General features: G+C 52.3%; 1 protein-coding gene across 8 annotated transcripts; it reads left to right on the top strand.

The window, feature by feature from the left end:
• Positions 1-912: 912 nt before the first annotated feature.
• RHBDD2 (rhomboid domain containing 2) lies at positions 913-19053 on the top strand. Of its 8 annotated transcripts, none has more exons than XM_040634920.1 (7): positions 1033-1168; positions 1966-2215; positions 2787-2910; positions 3027-3181; positions 3253-3660; positions 9752-9902; positions 12310-13301. In XM_040634920.1, the coding sequence occupies exons 5-7, from the start codon at positions 3498-3500 to the stop codon at positions 12665-12667; spliced, it is 672 nt and encodes a 223-aa protein (XP_040490854.1). In that variant the 5' UTR covers positions 1033-1168; positions 1966-2215; positions 2787-2910; positions 3027-3181; positions 3253-3497; the 3' UTR covers positions 12668-13301. The 8 variants fall into 8 exon arrangements, with proteins under 8 accessions (XP_040490850.1, XP_008696854.2, XP_040490855.1 ...); XM_040634919.1 differs by having other exon boundaries at positions 3023-3181; XM_040634921.1 differs by lacking the exon at positions 1966-2215 and having other exon boundaries at positions 1029-1168.
• Positions 19054-20029: the final 976 nt, after the last annotated feature.

The raw sequence follows: 20029 nt of genomic DNA, 5'->3' as shown, positions 1-20029 counted from the left end.
CCTGGGATCATGACCTGAGCTGAAGGCAGATGCTTAACTGACTGAGCCATCCAGGCATCCCCAAACTCTAATTTTCTACATCCTTTTCCAGAGTGTGTATCTAGAAGTGGTTCCAGAACTCCTGGAACTGTGGGACTGGCACAGAGGAGCTGGGACCACCACCCCCTTCCTCTTTCCAGGGCCTGGACCTGGTTTCAGCAACCCAAATTCCCCTTTTCCGATTTTAGCAGCTCCGCCACACTCCTGACTCATATTTTGCTTCCTGTTGAGTAAACCTTCATTAATTTTTATGCCCACTGCTGCACCACGAGCAGCATGAGTTTAAAAATACCCAGTCTTCTTTTAAATGTGTCCCGTTGCTTTACATTTACATCTGGAAAATCATATATTTTAGTTCTGAGCACAGAGGATAGAAAGAATCTCAGGTTCCCTCCCTGAGGTCCATGGGAACACAGACTCTGCCAGAACTACACAGTGGGCAGAGTAGGGCCGGAGAATGGATATGAATGTCCAGCACAGAGAGCAAAGGAGGATGGGAGTTCGAATTCTGTCTTTGCCATTCAACTGAATTACCCAGGGTTCTCCCCAGACCTCAGCTTCCTCATCGGTGTAATGGGGATAAGCACAAATTAAGGCAGGTGCGTGTGCGTGCGTGTAAAAGGGCTCTGTAAACCGCAAGACGCAGTAGTCTTTCGGTATCTGGAGAAGAGGTGATGAAATCTAAACCCGCCCCCCCAAGAGGTCCGAGCGCGGTAACCGTGCGAGGCTCCAGCGTTGCACGCCAGAGGGCGCTGCTTCGACTCCCGCTGCCAGCACGCGAGGAAGGTGGGCCGGCGCGACCAGATTGGGCAGCTCGGCGCGGGGCAGGGCCTCGGGGAGGCGGGGCTTCCGGCCGCCTCCGCCGCTGTTGCCAGGGGAGACAGCCGCAGGGAGGCGGAAGGAGCCGAGGACCAGCCGGCGCCGAGGCGGGGCGCGGTAGCAATGGCGGCCATGGCGGCCTCGGGTCCCGGTTGTCGGAGCTGGTCCCTGTGTCCCGAGGTGCCATCCGCCACCTTCTTCACCGCACTGCTCTCGCTGCTAGTGTCCGGGCCCCGCCTGTTCCTGCTGCAGCAGCCTCTGGCGCCCTCGGGCCTCTCGCTGCGGTCCGAGGCCCTGCGCAACTGGCAAGGTGAGCAGGGGCGGGGCCGGGCCGCGGGGCCAGCCCTCTTCCTCCCACCTCGCCAGGTCCTGGGCTCCGGCCTCCCTGGGCTCCGGCCTCCCCGGGCCCGCGCCTTCGGGCCTCCCCTCCAGCCACTCCGCCCGCACCATCGCTCTGCCCGCCCAGAGGACCAGCCCCATATCCCGCGTCTTTGTCCCTCCAGAGTTCCATCTTCGCCATCACTATAATCCTTCCCTACCCGAATTCGTCCCCTTTCCCGGCGCCACCCGTCTGGTCAAGGCCCCGCATCCATTCGCTAGCAAACCGGCTTCGTTCACCCATGCTCGCTCCCCGAGAAGGATTTTTCCTCTCCCTCTCCCCGTCACATATACACCGACGTCTGCTGAAGGGCCTAAGCCCCCCGCCCACGACCCCCGACCCCTGGGAAGAATGTTTCTCTCTCCTTCATCAAGACACTTGAGCATCATCTGTGGCTACTCCTAGAAGCGTCCTGGCCTCTTTGGGGTTTAGAATTTCTTCTGCGTCCCCATATGCATCTCAGCCTGACTCCGATTCCCAACGCCTGGGGGGAGGCGTCATCTTGTGCCTTGGGAAAGGTGTTTGTGTAATCTACGGCTGAGAAATTTTGCATATCGATTCAATATAAACATCTGCTCATGAGAGACATTCCTAGTCTCTGTCTCTTCTCTCTTTTTTTCTGGGCAGGAAAATGGGAAAATTGTACAGCTTTTGTTGTTTCGCAAAGCGCACTCACGAGCATTAATCTCGATCCCATGACGTAGGCTTTATTATTCCCCGTTATTTAGGTGAAACAAGCTTTAACGTGGGGGAGTTGCAGAGCTATCAAGTCACGCAATTGAGACAGCAACAGGTTTTTTTACTGTGTGATGTTTTGGAACTGGAGCCTTGGAGGTGTCTAATACCCAAACCGTATAGAGTTGCTTCGAGAATCTTTACATTTATACTGGGAATTTCAGTTTGTACTTGGAGTGATTCCAGCAAATAACGAGTACTCTTGAGATGATGCAGCCTTACAGAGATGGCCTGAGGTATAAGGTTCGTAGCCTGCCTCCCTGCTCAAACTATTCCCCCCAACCTAGAAAAAAAGCAAGCACATCCTTGTAGACAAATGCAAAATATCAGTGTCAACTGAGCTTCCGTTTCCCGCCTTTAGTTCACAGCTTCCCTGAGTGTGGGGTTCATGGGCATGTGAGTATTTGACACGTAAGAGACCTTTGAAGGCCTCAGGTGTGATCCTGTTAATTTACAACGAAGAAGCCAAGGCTGGCTGGCCCATGACTGGACTGAGCTCAGCCTGAGTCAAGATTCCAGTGCTAGCCTTTCGGCCTCCAGGTCTCAATATTACTGCCACTGCACCAGTCCCCTCCTTCATTTTAGTGTTTTGGCCTACGGGAACAATAAAAGTACGTAAGAGATAACTGCTTTTAGAAAAACAGGAGTGAGGTTCTTTGCTGTCTTCTTACTGCATATCAAGCATTCCTCTACCCGTAAGATTGGATAAGCGCTTTCAAGGAAGACTTCTGAGTTCTCTATATTATTAGTGATAGTTTTATAATCTTTTTAGGTACAAAATAATTCATGGTCCCTTTTTTCTTCCTCTGAACAGCCACTATGGAAGGAGAGGTCAGAATTACAGCCGAGGAGACTGGCACAAAGGTTTAAATGACACCCACTCAATCCACCCTGAAGCTGTTACAATTAATTAACCCTCACACTGCCCGGTGAGATAGGTCAGTATTTCAAACCTTAAAAAAAAAAAAAAAAGAAGGGTGCTAAAGCACATTACAAATTCAAAGACCATCCCATGCTAAAAAGTGTTATTTTTTTTTTCCCACGTGGAAGCTAGTCACAGACTTGCTCCAGGTCCGGGAAAGAGCAAGGATTGGATGTTCACAGCTCTACTTTGAGTCTTGGGTCCCTCACTGTTGCCTCCCCCCTGCCTGTCGTGGCTCCTGGGTGATTTGCGCTGGCATCGACAGCCAGCTACTCCCCCTTTCCGAGGTGGGTTGTAACCTGGTTCGCCCTCCGTAGAGCCCCCCAATACCAAGCCTCTAACCCTGCTCCCTCTGCAGTTTACAGGCTGGTGACGTACATCTTTGTCTATGAGAATCCGGTCTCCCTGCTCTGCGGTGCTATCATCATCTGGCGCTTTGCTGGCAATTTCGAGAGAACCGTGGGCACCGTCCGCCACTGCTTCTTCACCGTGATCTTTGCCATCTTCTCCGCCATCATCTTCCTGTCGTTTGAAGCTGTGTCGTCGCTGTCGAAGCTGGGGGAGGTGGAGGATGCCAGAGGTTTCACCCCAGTGGCTTTTGCCATGCTAGGGGTCAACTCTGTCCGCTCTCGGATGAGGAGGGCCCTGGTCTTTGGCATGGTTGTGCCCTCGATGCTGGTGCCATGGCTCCTGCTGTGTGCCTCCTGGCTCATTCCCCAGACGTCCTTCCTCAGTAATGTCTGTGGACTTGGAATTGGGCTAACATGTATCCTTCCTGGAAGGGAATTGCCAAAGAGTGAACCAAGTTGGAGTGTCTGGGGGGCCATAGATAGAGCTGTGGGCTCAGATGCAGGTAATCCAGATTTTAGCTTCTGCTTTGAAAACCATGTGGTCTTGGGTGGGTCACTTCCCTGCTCTAGGCCAGAATTTCCCCATCTGGAAGTGTCAACATAGCTACTATCTCCTCACGCCAGCTTAGCACTGCCAGTTTGAAATACTCTTGATTTGGGTTTTTTTCTCTTGTAAACTGAGGCATAAACCTACATTTGGCTAATTACGGTAAGAGGTTTCATTGGAAGAATCTGAAATACCCATGAGCTGGAGATGTTCCATGAAAGGAAGAGGAAACAGGTTGGTTTGGTTTGGTTTAGTCTTTTTGTCAGAAAAAAATTTTTTTAAAGATAGGCTCTTATGGGTGATTAGAAACTTAGGATAAGCCTTATATCTCTTGTATAAATATTCTGGCAGTGACGGGTGGTGGGGCGGGGGGAGTTCTAAAATACAGTGTGGGTTACTTTTTTTTTTTTTTAATGATTTTATTTATTTATTTTAGAGAGAGGGAGAGCAGGGGGAGGAGCAGAGGGAGAGGGATAAGCAGACTCTGTGCTGAGCGAGGAGCCCAACGGGGGGGCTCAATCCCATGACCCTGAGATCATGACCTGAGCCGAAATCAAGAGTTGGACACTTAACTGCCTGAGCCACCCAGGTGCCCATTTTTTTATTATATTAAAAAAAAAGTTTTTAAGTAATCTCTACATCCAACGTGAGGCTTGAACTCAGCCCCAAGATCAAGAGTTGCACACTCTACTGACTGAGCCAGCCAGGCGCCCCAATGTAGGTTACCTCTTTTAAGTATCAGAATTGGTAGTGTTGAAGGTTGAATAAGGTACATTCCTAAAATCTCTTTCAGTCTGATTCTGTAAGCTATTAGGGTAGAGAGTATGAGAATACACATTGATCACATAGTTCATTTATCTTATTCTTTAATTTTATTTATGTTGAACCTTTTTTTTCTAATACGAAATCTAAAGCTGTGAACTCCCCTATGTGCACACTTTGGCTGCATCCCACGCATTTTGATGTTATATTTTCATTTTTACTTTAGTCAAAAGTATTTTCTAATTTTTCTTGGGATTTCTTCTTTGATCCAAGGGTTATTTACAGATGAGTTTCTTAATTTCTAAATTTTTGGTGATTTTTCAGTTTTCCCTTTGTTGATGATTTCTAATTTCCTTCCATGTGGTCAGAGAACTTTCTTTTTAAGATTGTAGTCCTTTTAATTTGTTTTCTGGCCCAGCATTTGATAGATCTTGGTGAATGTTCTTTGTGTACTTAAAAAGAATGGGCATTCTGCAGTTGGTGAGTATAGTGTTCAATGTATGTCAGGTCAAGGTGTTGATGTTGTTCTAGCCTCCTATACAGTTAAAATTGTTCTGTCAATTACTGAAAAGGAACATTTGAAATCTGCAAGTAAAATTGTGGATTTGTCTATTTTTTCCTTTCAATTCTTTTTTTTTTTTTTTTAAGATTTTATTTATTTATTTGACAGCCAGCCAGTGAAAGAGGGAACACAAGCATGGGGAGTGGGAGAGGAAGAAGCAGGCTCATAGCGGAGCATGGAGCCTGATGTGGGGCTCGATCCCAGAATGCTGGGATCACGCCCTGAGCCAAAGGCAGACACTTAACAACTGAGCCACCCAGGCGCCCCTTTTGAAGCTCTATTATTGGATTCACACAGATTTAGGATTGTTAGGTCATCTTAATGAACTCACCTTTTATCATTGTAAAATGAACCATTTTAATCTCTGGTAATATTCCTTGCTCTAAAGTCTTTGTTGTCTGATATTACTATGTAGTTATTTCAGCTTTCTTAAAATTAGGATTTACATAGTACCTATTTTTCCATCTTTATATCTTTAACATGTTTGTGTCCTTATATTTAAAACACGTTTCTTGGGACACTTGGGTGGCTCAGTTGGTTAAGTGTCTGCCTTTGGCTCAGGTCGTGATCCCAGGATCCTGGGATTGAGTCCCACATCGGGCTCCTGGCTTGGCAGGGAGCCTGCTTCTCCCTCTGCCTGCTGCTCCCCCTGCTTGTGCTCGCTGTCTCTCTCTCTCTGTCTCTGACAAATAAATAAAATCTTAAAAAAGAGAGGGGGAAATAAAACATGTTTCTTATAGAGAGCATGTATTTGGTTCTCCAGTCTGACCATCTCTGCCTTTTAAATGACATGTTTAGCTCATGTATATTTAATATAATTATTGATATGATTGAGGTTAAGTCTGTCTGCTTGCTCTTTGTTTTCTCTCTGTCCCAAATGTTCTTTGTTCCTTTTTTTCCTCTTTTCCTGACTTCAGTTGAGTATATTTTTAGTATTTTTTTAAGATTTGTTTATTTATTTGAGGTGGGGTGGGCACAGAGGGAGAGGGAGAGAGAAACTCAAGCAGACTGCACTGAGGATGGAGCCCGACACGGGGCGTGATCTCACCACCCTGAGATCAGACCTGAGCCAAAGCCAAGAGTCGGACACTGAATGGACTGAGCCACCCAGGTGTCCCTTCAGTATTTCATTTTTTTAAAGATAGGTTCTTTTGGGTTTGCTCTGTTTGCTATTAACTATACCTCTTTGTCTTTTTTTTTTTAGTGGTTGCTCTAGAGTTTACAATATATATTTTTAGTTTATCACAGACTACTTTCGGATAATAGAATAATATACCACTTAGTATATAATTTAAGAATCTTACAGAATTGTATTTCTCTTTTTCTTCTTTCCATCCTTTATGTTATTGTTGTCCTACATTTTATTTCTATTGCTGTCATAGGTGTTATAAACTGCACAGTTCATTACTATTACTTTTGTTTAAACAGTCAATTATATATTTCTTAATTTAAAAAAAGCAACATTTACCCACATATTTACTATTTCTAATCCTCTTCATTTTTTTTTTTTTAAGATTTTATTTATTTGAGACAGAGCAAGAAAGAGAGAGGACAAGTGGGGGGAGGGGCAGAGGCAGAAGCACAATCCCTGTTGAGCAGGGAGCCTGATGCAGGGCTCTATCCCAGGACCTTGAGATCATGACCTGAGCCAAAGGTAGGCGCTTAACTGACTGAGCCACCCAGGCACCCCTCTGATTCTCTTCATTCTTTTGTGTGGATCCAAGTTTCCATTGGGTATCATTTTCCTCTTGTCTGAAGAACGTCCCTTAACATTTCTTGTACAGTGGGTACTCTGGTGACAAATTTTCTTGACTTTGGTTCTTGAAAATGCCTTTATTTCACTAAATACAGAATTCTGGCCTTCTCTGATCTTTCACTTTTAAAGATGTCATTGCATTACTTCTGGTTTGTATTGTTTTCTCCTGAGACATCAGTAATCATTCTTACTGTTTTCCTTATATAATTCATTGTTTTCCTCTGGCTCCTTTCACAATTTTTTATAGTTGGGTTTCAGCTATTTAATTATCATGTGCCTTTGTGGTGATTTTCTTTGAGTTGATCTTGCTTGGACTTGATCATTGGATCTTAGATCTGTGAGTTTAGAGTTTTCATCAAGTCTAAAAAAAAATAGCATCGCCATGTCTCCCAAGGTTGTTTTTTTTTTTTTTTTTTTTAAAGATTTTATTTATTTATTCGACAGAGATAGAGACAGCCAGCGAGAGAGGGAACACAGCAGGGGAGTGGGAGAGGAAGAAGCAGGCTCATAGCGGAGGAGCCCGATGTGGGGCTCGATCCCACAACACCGGGATCACGCCCTGAGCCGAAGGCAGACGCTTAACCGCTGTGCCACCCAGGCGCCCCCCAAGGTTTTTTTTTTTTTTTCTATCCTATTTTCTCCTCTCCTTCTAGGGTACCAATTACACATGTGTTAGACCACTTAGTATTGTTCACTGGGGCCTGAGGCTTGGTTTATTCTGAAATGCTTCAGCTTTTTCCACTCTCCATTTCAGTTTGGATAGTTTCTGTTGCATTTTGCCTTCAAGTTCAGTGCTCTCTTCTTCTTCAGTGCATACTTGGCTCTTAAACCCATCCCCTTCGTTTTTTATTTCTCATGTTGTAGATTTCAGCTCAAGAGGTTCTATTTTTTTTTGTAGTTTTCACTTCTATATTGGGATTCTTTATCTGTTCCTTCATTGTGTTTGTGTTTTCCTCTAAACCTTTCACATACTTACATATCTGTAGTAGCTGTTTTAAGATACTTATCTGTCAGTACCATCTTCTCTGTCGTTTCTGGATCTGTTTTTGACTGATTTTCCTGCTGAATATGGACCCGTTTTCTTCTTCACGTGTCTCGTAATTTTTTAGTTTACATTAGACACTGCAAATGCTGTGTTATCTAGGGCTGAGTTGGGCTGGGTTTTTTGTTTGTTTCTTTGTTTTTTAACAAGTATTGATTTTGTGTGTGTGACGGCAGTTAATTTACTTGTCAAGGCATTACGTTTTGGGAGGTCTCCTCTGAATGGCTTGGGTGTTCACTGAGGTCTCTTCACCCTGTCTGGTTAGAACTCGAGCATGTCCCTGCCCTGCGTGAGCGCCAGGATAGTCGTTCCCTCAAGAGCTCGGCAGCTGCTCTTTGCCTGGCATGAGGAGTCTCTCCCCATGTGTGTGCACGCTGGTATTCAGCTAAAGACTCAAGTATGTTTCTGGAGCTCCTTTCCTGCTCAGCTCCCTCCTCTCGTTACTCTGACCTGGAAATCCCAGGCACTTTTTCTTCTCTGAACTCTCTCTGTCTCCTCCAGCTCAGCAAAACACGCCGTACTCTGCTTGGATTCCCCTTTCGATGCTGTAGTTTGGAAAGTGCCTCCAGGCCAAAAGCCAGCTCAGTCTTGAGGCTCACTGCATTTGTTTCCCTTGTCTTCGGTATCGTAGCCTGGCGCACGGGGTTTGCTGTCCAAAGTCTGAAGACAGTGGTGTGAAATATTGTATCCCAGCTTACAGTTATCTGTGGTGGGAGGACTAGTCTGGTACCATGACTTCATCAGAGTCAGAAGCAGAACGGATTGCTAAGAGCGTTCTGAAGTCATCAGCTTGGACAACTTTTGACCCTCACAGCACTGGTTATCATTGGACATCAGTCTTTGGGAATAATAGGCCCTCGCTGAAAGAACACAGAAGCACACAGGGGCATTTTTGGTTATCACAGTGACCAGGCGCTACAGCACTTGGTGGCCGGTCCTGGGGATGCCAAATGTCCGGTAATGAGTGGAACAGTCCAGCCCAGCAAGACTTGTCTTGCTCTGATTGCCAGTAGCATTCCAGTGAACCCTGCCTCAAGGAACAGCTCCTGGGGCTTCCGCTCCTGGGGCTTCCTTACAATCTTCTCTCCACCACCACCCTCTTCCAGCTGCTGCTGCTCACAGTTTAGGGTTCAGCATGTACCTCACTTCCTAGGGAAAGCCTTCTCGGTCTCCCTGCACGAGGTGAGGGTCCTCAGCCTGGTCTTCCAGAGATAAGCTTTTGCTTATCACCACTTCCTTTACCCCAGTTACTTACTCCTTGTCTGGCACTCGTTCCTTGGTTCCTGGTGTATCACAGGTGTTCAGTAAGCATTTGTCGAAGGAATGGACGGATGGACGGATGGACGGATGGATGAACGATAGGTGAATCTTTACGGCTGCGTAGGCAGCGGTGGGTTGACAGAGCTCAGTTGACCAGAGTCCCCTCAGATCACTTGGGGTGGTGACCATGTGGGCAAGTGCTGCCGAAGAGGCCCACAGTACTTGGGGACAAACAGACAAGTAGGTGTCAGTCCCCGCAGAGGGTATCAAGACAACCTCCTGTCTCGTCCCGCTGCAGAGACAAGCGTGTGCTGGTGGGACTGATTGCAGCAGTTGGCATGGGACGGGTCGGCACGGGGCAGGCGAGGTGTCGTCTGCCCTCCTCGACTGCTGGGCCGTGTTTCCTCTGAGGTGCAGGGGGTAGAAACTCAGCCCTCGGTTTCCCCTGAGCTTCAGCTTACGGCCGAGCACGTGCCAGTCTCCCTGTGGAATAAACGGGGGAACGTGTGTTCTGCGGGGAAGTGTGCGGCCCTCCTCCCTTGAGCTGCCTCCAGTTTTACTTAATACGCCAACTTCAGATGGCCTCACCTACTGCTATTCCATCGACCTGTCAGAGCGAGTGGCGCTGAAGCTCGACCAGAAGTTCCCCTTCAGCCTGATGAGGAGGATTTCGGTGTTCAAGTACATCTCGGGCTCTTCAGCCGAAAGAAGGGCAGCCCACAGCCGGAAGTAAGTTACAGAACTCTCAACACTTGTTCTTGAAGCAGTTCCAGGGCCTGTAGAGAGAGAACCAGTCACCTGGTTCAGTATCATGGGAAAAAGGAATAGCGTGTGGACGGCCCCAGGCCCAGAATGTCTCCGCACAGAGGTCTTCCGAGCGTCCTAGATCCTGCCCAGCTGCGGCTGAAGTAGGGACTGAGCCGAAAGGGGGGAGGGAAGGTATTTGAAGTGCTCGCGTATACCCCTTGAGTGACTTGGGATGGACCGCGGGAGGGAGCGGCCCCATCCAGTGTTGTTACCAGTCCTCAGTGCTGCCAGGCACCCTGTGCAGGCCCCCCTGGGCTCTGGCCTGGAGCCCTGGTGAGAAGCAGACAGTCCGCATGGCTGACTAGGTGGCTTGGACGTGAGACAGCGCAGGACCTGAGAGGTTGTGTTTTCTCGTCCGCCCAGCAAGAGAAGGTGCTGGACTCGCTAACTCCATGGAAGATGGTAGGCCAGCCACCCAAGCTCATGTAGCCTCATTCTGTCCTAAGGACAGGAGTCTCTTTGGGTAGCACAGAGGCAGGGGAGCCCCGTCTAGAACTAGGGTCTCTTCTTCCAGGTCCTGTTCACCCCCTTTCCACTGTTTCCCACTGCCGGCCTCTTGTGTCCTTCCCTGGGTGCATCCATTCTGAGACTTCGCCACGTAGGAGATTTTCAGTAGTCCCCCCAAAAGAAAGGACTCGTGTGAAGTTCAGGTGCCATGCGGGCGGCCCTTTTCTACCTTCAGCCAGCTGTGGAATAGTCTGCGCTCCATGCTGCCTGGATGAGGGTTTCGGTGAACTGGAAGCTGTCTTTAAAGGTGGGGGGTCATCGGAGGCAGGGGTGTTGGAGGGTACTGGGAAAACCAGAAATGCACTCACCTAATTTCAGGCAAGTGATCCCTGGGGTCTAAATATGTGGGAGACTATTGAAATTTAGTTAGGTGTATTGAGGCTTTTAGGCTTTTAATTGTTGTTCTCATAGACTCGAGAGGGGATTTCAGGGGTCCTGAGGTACAAACTCGCACCCTGTGATAGAGCCCCCTCTCAGACCTGACCTCAGCTTCCACCCCTTCCCCTGGCTGGGGGCTCATCTCCAAGGCAGCCCGTGCTGAGAACGTTCTTCCCCTTGGAATGGCAGCTGCCTCGCTGTACCTGGGACACTTTGGTGGCAGGTCTGATTTCATCTCACCTTGTCCCTCACATGGCATGGTATACGATCCCTCATTATCCTGGCCCCAGAACAGAACATGGTGTCTCAGCTGGCCCAACACGGGGACACAGGGGTTACAACATGCATGTTTGTTTTGGCAGTTACACTGCAAGCGGTCTGGACACACTTGCCTCCTGGAGGCTCTTGGCTAGCTTCTGGGAGTCCAGATTCTCTGCATTTTCCAGAATCCCAGAAGTGAGATGTTAATGTGAAGTGCTTTGTTCCTGTACTTAAGCAGCTGATTTGATGTTGTTGTGGTTTTTTTAAGATTTATTTATGTATTTTAGAGAGGGGTGGGGAGAGAGGCAGAGGGAGAGAGAATCCCACGCACACTCCCCGCTGAGTGTGAAGCCTGACACAGGGCTCGATCTCATGACCCTGAGATCATGACCTGAGTCGAAACCGAGAGTCAGATGCTCACCTGACTGAGCCACCCAGGCGCCCTCTTAAGCAGCTGATTTGTCAGGTCAGGTTTGAACTGAAAGTTACCCAACACAAACGTCAGTGGTATTGGCAGTCTTTCTCCATATTTGAAACTCTGCGCAGAAGTTCAGAGGATAAAACCCTTGGCTTGTGTCTCCATTTGTGGTCCCAGCCACACGTGTCTGGTGGGCGGGGGGGGCGGTCTTTCATCTCCAGACGCGCAGCTCTGCACATCTGGCTCGTCGGTGCTCGCGGGTCAGGACTTTGAGCTGGGAGGCTTCACTCCCGAAGCCACAGGTAGAAAACCTCACAGCAGACAAAGCCTGAGCCCAAGCCCTGTGTTACCCCATTCGAGCGCGCCTGCCCTCCCTCCCACAGAAGTTGGTCCATTCTCTTTGGGTGGCATCGCTGAACCCGCCAGAGACGGGGTGACGGCTGCAGTCCGGCCCCAGCTCCACCTGGGGGGCAAACTGCAGCGAGCAGTTACACCTCAGGTAGCCTTAGTCACAAGCCCCGTGTCCCTTCATCCTACAGGCTTGCCGCGGGACCGTGAGTGGGCCCTCCTCTCTCGGGCATGTTTTCCGACCAGTTGAGCTTAACCCATCTCCTCACTTTGTGCTTGGAGCTGGTTACAGAAAATGTGCAAAGCCGGTTGTCTCACAAAGCAGTCCAGTGACCCCGAGCCTTTCTCATGTCCAACGACAGCTGGGGGCCTGGGCATTACGAGCTGATGACCATCTTCTCTCTTTTTCCGTTCCAGGCTGAACCCCGTGCCTGGCTCCTACCCCACGCAGAGTGGCCACCCTCACCTGTCCCCGAACCACCCTGTCGCCCAAATGCAGCACGCCAGTGGCCAGAAACTAGCCGCCTGGCCGGCTTGCGCTCCTGGCCACATGCCCAGCCTGCCTCCGTACCAGCCTGCTTCCGGCCTGTGTTACGTACAGAACCATTTTGGTACAACCCCCAACTCCTCCGGCATCTACCCAGCTTCTGCAGGTGCCTCCTTGGGGGTCCAGCCCCCTGCCCCCCTCAACTGCCCTGGCACGGTGTATTCTGGGGCCCTGGCCACCCCAGTAGCTGCAGGCTCCAAGGAGTGCTCAAGGGTCCTGATACCCTGACAGAATTTCTAGGGAAGTCATCTCACACCTTGGCTTTCTGGAGAAGGTCCTCTCTGAGCAGAGCTAAGATCTTCTTGACAAAGAATTATTTATCGAACACCTCTATGTGCCAGGCTCTGTGTCGAGTATTTTGATATATAGCCCTACTTCAGTCCCATCGATCCTCATGACAACTTTGTGAAGTGCAGTTTACTGTCCCCAGTTTACAGACGCAGAGGGCCGGATGCGCTGTGATTAAGTCCGTGGTTCTGTAGCGGCACAGCTGCGCTGCTTGGCTCCGGGCCCAGGCTCCTCCCACCTGCCTTCCTGCGTCCCAGAGAACGCCCCGGAGAAGAGCGCACGGGGTGGTCGGGGGCTGCCGGGGCTCGTTCTAGCTCTGCATTTCCTTCCTGTCTTCGTGTGTGGTGCTCTTGGTTTCTAGTGTCCGTGCGTCTGTGTCTGCCCTTCGGGAGCTCCCAGCCTGTGTGCTCGGCAGTCCCAGGGCCCATGTAGTGTTGCTCCCCTATGGTGACACACCCCCCCCCACCCAGCCTTCTGCCCTGGAGTGGTGAGGCGGGCCATTGTGAACCGCAGCAGCATGCTGGTGGGTCCGTAGTGTTGAGTACCTTTGTATAAAGAAACTGCGTCCAACCTGCTCATGGTGTGTGGTGTCTCTGTGGTCTGGCTGGGGCTAGAGAGAGCAGAGTTGGAGCGGCAGCCGTGTGGGGTGTGGTGGCGCAGACAAGTGGATCAGGCTGAACCAGGCAGAAGACACTTCCACCCGGTAGAGATCTGATGGGAGGGGGCGGTGAATGGCGAAGGTGCTGGGATAGCTGAAGGGGGAAACGGGAAGCTTGGACAACCCTGGGATTGGCGACAATGGGAAGCCGCTGCTGCCCCTAGGGGGCACCTCCAGGCTGGGACCACACGAGGAGGGCTGCCTGGTACGACCTCATGCTGTTGGCACTGGCCTCTGAAGCCAGAGGCGCTGAGAAGAGGCTGGCCCCTCTGCCCATCGTCCGATCTATCATCAGGGCTTCCCGTGGGCCAGATCGGCCAGAGCCCACTGGCAGGCAAGCCCAGGAAATGGAGTTGGCAGGGTCAGCCCCTCTGATGCAGGGCAGGATGACGACAGGAACGTGCCTGCACCCACGGGCACCTGCACAGCCTGAGAACCATGGCTTCTGATCAGCCAGCCATCAGCTGGAGCTCCCCACGGTGGTCAAGAAAACATGCTGACTGGCAGGTGTTTTCATAGACCTTATGATGTGTGACCTTATCTATTCCAGAAGCTGGATGGCCAACTGGGCTGGCTTTTTAGTAGGTCCTGGGTATCAGAGGTGGATAAGATCACCCACCAGTGCCCCAGCCCAGTGAGGGCTGGGCGGTGACAGGCACGTACCTGGGTGGCCTGCCCTGGGTGAGGGGGTGGGGGACAGATTGTCAGGTAGGATTCCCCCGGCTGAAGAATTGGGTGCCCTGAATGCAACTGAGAGTTGTCTGTAGTCCCAGAGCCAGTCTGGCAGGGCCCAGCCTGGGGCCTCTGTTCTTCAAGCACACCAGGCACCGGTCCCATAGTGTCACTCGGCTGGCATAGGCTGCTGTGTGTCCCCTCAACGTTTTCCCAGTCCCAGGCCCGTATCCAGACCCACTCCTTCCCAGGCCTGTATCCAGAAGCAGGTGAGAGGCCCAGCGTGACAGGGTCACTTCCCTTGCGCCTGGCCTTCCTGCGGGGACTGGCAGGCTGGCTGGCGCTACGGAGGCTGTGGGCCGTGGGCATGGTCGGGCTGGAGAGCCCCATCACGTGTCCCCGAGTCACACCACTGGGAGGGGCCTCAGAGGTCATTCAGTGCAACCATCTCCCCCACCCCTGCTGTTGCTTGTGCGGCCCCAGGGAGGCAGGCCGGGTCTGGCGGAACAGCGGGCAGCAGCCCCCGGCTCAGGCCCCTGCAGCAATTGCTGCTCTGACACTTCCAAGTCCCTGTGCTCCCTGGAACTTTCCTCAGTCTGGCCGCGGTGTGTGGCCAGCAGCCTGGAGCCAGGGCAGAGGAGGGCATTTCCCCTGTAATAAACCATAGGCGTGATCTATTTTCTAGGGCCTGGAGGGGACCCCCAGCCCTTCCCCATTTACCTCTCGGATCCAGCACTAGAGGGCCCGCTGTCCACGAACAGAGTGTGTGCCGAGGCTCAGGCTGAGACTAGAGACTCAGGGGAAGGCAAGCTCCACATGGTGCGTGGGGCTGGCGCTCGTTAAGTAGTTGTGGAATGGATAAATGAGCAGGCGATCCCTGCCCTTGGGGAGCTGGGGGGTGGGAGGGATGGCCAAACATGGACTGGAGATTCAACGCTCTTTGGGCGCTCATTGGAGGCCCCCAGACCAGTCTCGAGAGCTGGAAACCCGTTGGATGCCAAGCACACACCTTTCCATGGAGAGAGGGAAGGAGGGAGGCGCTAACCGTGACTGTTGTTAGAAGGAAGGGTACAGGGGCGCCTGGGTGACACAGCGGTTAAGCGTCTGCCTTCGGCTCAGGGCGTGATCCCGGCGATCTGGGATCGAGCCCCACATCAGGCTCTTCTGCTATGAGCTTGCTTCTTCCTCTCCCACTCCCCCTGCTTGTGTTCCCTCTCTCGCTGGCTGTCTCTATCTCTGTCGAATAAATAAATAAAATGTTTAAAAAAAAAAAAGAAGGAAGAATACAGTACATTCAGTGTAAGGGAAAGCCATCATTCCCTGCTCACTAGAGACCTCTCTCCCATCCCTGGGCAGGGCAGGACTCAGGGCTGCCAGAGAAGCTTCCAGACGTCTAGTTTCCTCGCTTGGTCAGCAGGGGGCGGCCTCTACCAACGTCCCCTGGGGCCGGCTGTGCTCCGGAGGCTGGGGGTCCAGGAGGGAAAGGCTGGCTTGTGTGCCCTGAGGGAGTCAGATCTGCAGATAAGCCAACACAGGAGCTGTGTGTGAGAGGCTGTGTGTGCCTGGGAGGCTTCCTCCCCTCACACCTGCTCCAAGCCCGTGCTAGGCTCTGGGGACCCGAAGGTGTTAAAGGACCAGCCCTGGTTTTGAAGCACTCACAGTTGGTTAAGGGAGACATGCTTTATAGAGATGGAGTGAGAGACGGGAGCCCATCTAGGGGAGTCAGAGAAGACCCTCCTGAGAAGAGGAGGGGTAACTGGGCAAGGGCAGGGGTCAGGTGGACGGAGGGCCGCAGCCTCAGCAAAGACCAGAAGGTGAGGCTCCAGTAGCCAGGGGAGGGGAAGCATGTGAGTATGGATGCTGGGAGGGCAGTGGGAAAGAGACGGTTGCGGTATCCCGAGCTGGATGTAGTGAGAGCCAGCCTGAGGCCCTGGCAATGGGGCTGGACAGGCCAAAAGAGCCCAGCACGCAAAGCTACCTTCTGGGGTTACTCAGCTTTCCCACCCGAAGCCTGGTGCTCCTGCCCCATCTGAGGGTGCCTGCTCACTCCCAGTGGGCTTGGAAGCGGGCCAATCCTGTAGGCTACCTCGAGGTTCCCCCAAGCATGGAATGTGGGGGTGAGGGAGAAGGGGGAGCCGGCCTCCGAGTTGGGTGCTGGACCTTGGGCTCCTGAGATCCAGAGGGGCACCTCCCCTGGCCTCCATCCCAGGATGCTTCCTGAGTCTGATACACGAGTCCACGCCAGGACAAATGCCCCCTGCAAGGGCAGTGCCCCACCCTGGACCCTGAGCTTGGCTCCTCTGGGACCGCCCTGCCATCTCCAGGGCACAGGCCGTCTGAGACCTTGCTCCGGGGTCCCATTGTGAGCCTAGAACCCCTCCCCAGCAAAGATCTCCAAAGGCTTGCCTGCCCAACCCTGCCCTTGAGCCATGGCCAAGTCCTAAGGCTGCCTCCTTAATGGGACTCCTCCTGAGGGCCTAGCTACAGTCCCGCCAGGAGCCCCCGGCCAGGTGGGCTGCCCTAGAGGTGGCGCTGGGACAGTGCAGGCTTTCCCAGCGTGGGGCGGTTGGAACCACAAAGGGCCCACGCACACGCGTGCGCACGTGCACGCGTGCGCAGACACACACACACACAGCACAGGCACGTATAAAGACAGACACGACATTTTGAACTCACATACCTGGGCTCTCACCCACATCAACTCCACTTCAAACAGGTAGGTTTGCAAAATGCACACATATGTGGTTAAGGCACACACCTACATGTATTCATACCCGTACGTGCACAGAATCACACACAAGCTGATTGGTGCACAAGTACACTCTGTATATACGTGTTGCTTCCCAGGTGGGGACCAGCTAACCCCTCCCTTCCCCCTGCACCTTGCCCAATCTGACCCTAGCCTACCTCCCCATCTCTCCCACCACCCTCCCGCCTTTCCCCTCACGCCCCCTGCTGCTGGCACTGTGTGAATTGACCAGACGGCTGGCAGGAAGCACCTGAAAATGAGTAGAAACAGGCCTGGCCATCTGTGGCTTGTGATGAGCAGGACAATAGGAAAGCCCTCTGGGCCCAGTCCTCCCCTGCCGTGTGCCTATCAACACTGCCTGGAATTCTACCATCAGAAGCCCATTCCTGTGAATTAGGCTCCTCAAGTTTCATCACCGAGGGGATGCTGGAAAAGACCATGAGTCCGGCGCTCACACTGCACTCAGAAACGTGAGGCCCAGAGAGGGGAACTTCTTTGGCTAAGGACACACAGTGAATCTGTGACAGGGCCAGCAGAGAACCCAGGCCTCACTCAGAAAGAAGCAGACCAGGGTGATGGGGAGCACAGGGTGACCCCATGTAGCGTCTGCATGCAGCCTCAGCAGGCCCCCAACACCAGAGCAAGGGACCCCTCCCCAGGGGCCACACTTCCGCCCCCGCCTGGCAATGCAGCTTCCTGGCCCAGCTTCAATCATGCCCAATCCCCAGCACCCCTAGTCAGTGTTGTGGATGGAACAATGTTCCCCACAAAGTCCTAACCCCTGTTCCCGTGAACGTGATTTTCTTTGGAAATAAGGTCCTTGCAGATGTCATCCAGTTAAGACGAGGTCACGCTGGAGTAGGGTGGGTCCTAAATCCAACCTCTGGCATCCTTGTAAGAAGGCCACATGGATACACACGGGAACACAGAGACGCAGGGAAGGGGCAGCCACGTGAAGACAGGGGCAGAGATTGGAGGATGAGTCTACAAGCCAAGGAACACCAAGGATTTCTGGAAGCCTCCAGAAGCTAGGAAGAAGCAAGAGACAGATTCCTTCCTAGAACCTTCCGAGGAAGCGTGGCCCTGTCAATGTCTCGATCTGGGAATTAACGGTGAGAGAAAAAATTTCTGTTGTGTGAAGCCAGCCAGGGGTGATTTGTTACAATAGGTTGGGAGATTAAGACAGGCAGGCCCGTCTCCCCAAATGCCTGCATTTGGCATATAACCATCCTGCTCAGAACCTCTGGGAGCCCCCCACCAGCTGACACTCAAGGCCCTGCCTGAGGACCCCACCCCACTCCTCACCACCTCCCCACTTGACTCCTCGGCATCCTCTCGTTTGATGGGAGGGAAAGGAGAAGGGGAAGTGGAAGAGAAGTGACATTTTGAACTTGGGTGACTGGCGTCCTGCAGGGAATAGGAGGGCTGGAAGAGGGAGGTGGTCTGCAGGCATGGGCGGGGAGAGAGGTTTTGCCTTTTAGGGCAGTTTGATTATGTGGTCCCCAGGGGTGTGCAGGCAGAGATGGTCCTAGGACCCGGACCCTGGTGAATACAGACAAGGGCCTTCAGCTGCCCACCCTGGGGATTGGTGCCATTGAGGCCCAAGGGAGGCGCTCTGATCAGAAGGCAGAGGGGGTCCCTGAGGCTCCAGCTCCTCTCCCTGGCTATAAGGGCAAGTCACTGAGCTTCTCTGAGCCTCAGGTCCTCGTCTGGAAAGAGAGAGCGTTGCACCTACCCCACCTCCTGAGGTTATAGATGCAAAAGAGAGGGAGAGGGTAAGAAATGCTTCTTTCTAGAGATCAGCTTGTGGGCCAGGTACTGCTCCTTGCTGACCTTCCGTTCCCCTACCTGCAGAGGAGAAATGGGAGCCCCGACCTATGGGGAAGACCGTCAGCCTGAGAAGCCAGGACAGAGGCACCTAGTGCTGTGTGTTCAACAAACGCAGCCCCTGCAGGGGCTAGAAAGGCTTTATCAGCTGGGACAGACTGGACCATTCCTGGTGGCCTTCTCCAGGTAGGTGTCTGTCCACTGCCCCCATGAACTCCTGGAGGACGGGGACCATCTGGCAAAGCCTGCGCTCACCCATTCACTGAACATCTACTGATCACCTACTGTGTGCCAGGCACCATTCTAGGTGTGGGGATGCAGCAGTGAGCAAGGCGGCCAATGCCTGCCTGCCTTCAAGGAGCTTAATGATGAGTGTGTGTGTGTGTGTGTGTGTGTGTGTGTGTGTGTGTTTCTGCTCAGGTGGTGATCTCAGGGTCCTGGAATCAAGTCCTGCAGCGGGCTCCCTGCTCAGTGGGGACTCTGCTTCTCCCTTACCCTCCATCTTCCCCCCATTCCAATCTCTCTCTCAAATAAATAAATAAAATCTTAAAAAAAAAAAAAGACAATTAGCAAACAGACGAACAAGAAAACCATGAACTAGTGATAGCACAGAGCAGGGCATCAAAGCTGGATGATGACACAGAGAATGGCAGCTTTAGATCAGGGAAGGCCTTCTTGAGGAGGCCCCATCTCTGCTGAGACCTGAAGGGATCCGAGGAGCAGCCCTGAAAGGATCAGGGTGAAGAATGTTCCAGGTAGATGGAGGAACAAGAGCAGAGGGCCGGGCATGTTCTCAGAATGGAACAGAGTGGCTGGGGGTGATGTATACAGCAGGTGCTCAATCACTGCTTATTGGCCCGGGAATCTACACATGGCTTGGGAGGTCCCGCTCCTGGAGAAGGCTTGGTGCTCTGAGCCCACCTGGTCAAGGACCATAGATCCTGGGAGCCTGAACCCTGGCAGTGGCCACCCTCACCCTTTCACTCATTTACTCATTCATTCATTCATTTTCTCATCAAATAGTGCCCGAGTACCTGCCGCCTCTTGGGCCTCATCCCGTGGGCTGGCCACACAAGGACAGCAAGACTCGGTCCCAGTGTGTTCTGGTAAGGGAGACACTGAGGGGGTAGTCCCGGGAGGCTCTGGGACAGACATCTGCCCACCTCCTGCAGGGCACAGAAAAGCAGCAAGCCAGCCCTGCGGGACCCAGGGGAGGTGTCCCAGAAGAGGTGATCCCCAAACCTGGCCCGCAGAGCTGAGCAGCCCTCTCCAGAATGGAATGAAGAGAAGGGTGTTCCAGGAGGAGATGAGCATGTGTCAGGATGGGTGTGTTCAGCCCGGCTAGGCCAGAAAGTGTGGTGAGAGGGGTCCTTGGGGGCACGTGGTCATGGAGAGG

The sequence above is a fragment of the Ursus maritimus genome, unplaced genomic scaffold (genome assembly GCF_017311325.1).
Source record: "Ursus maritimus isolate PB19 unplaced genomic scaffold, ASM1731132v1 scaffold_2, whole genome shotgun sequence".
Taxonomy (NCBI): Eukaryota; Metazoa; Chordata; class Mammalia; order Carnivora; family Ursidae; genus Ursus; species Ursus maritimus.
The sequence above is the reverse complement of the archived record's forward strand: the minus strand, read 5'-3'. Positions and strand labels throughout refer to the sequence as shown.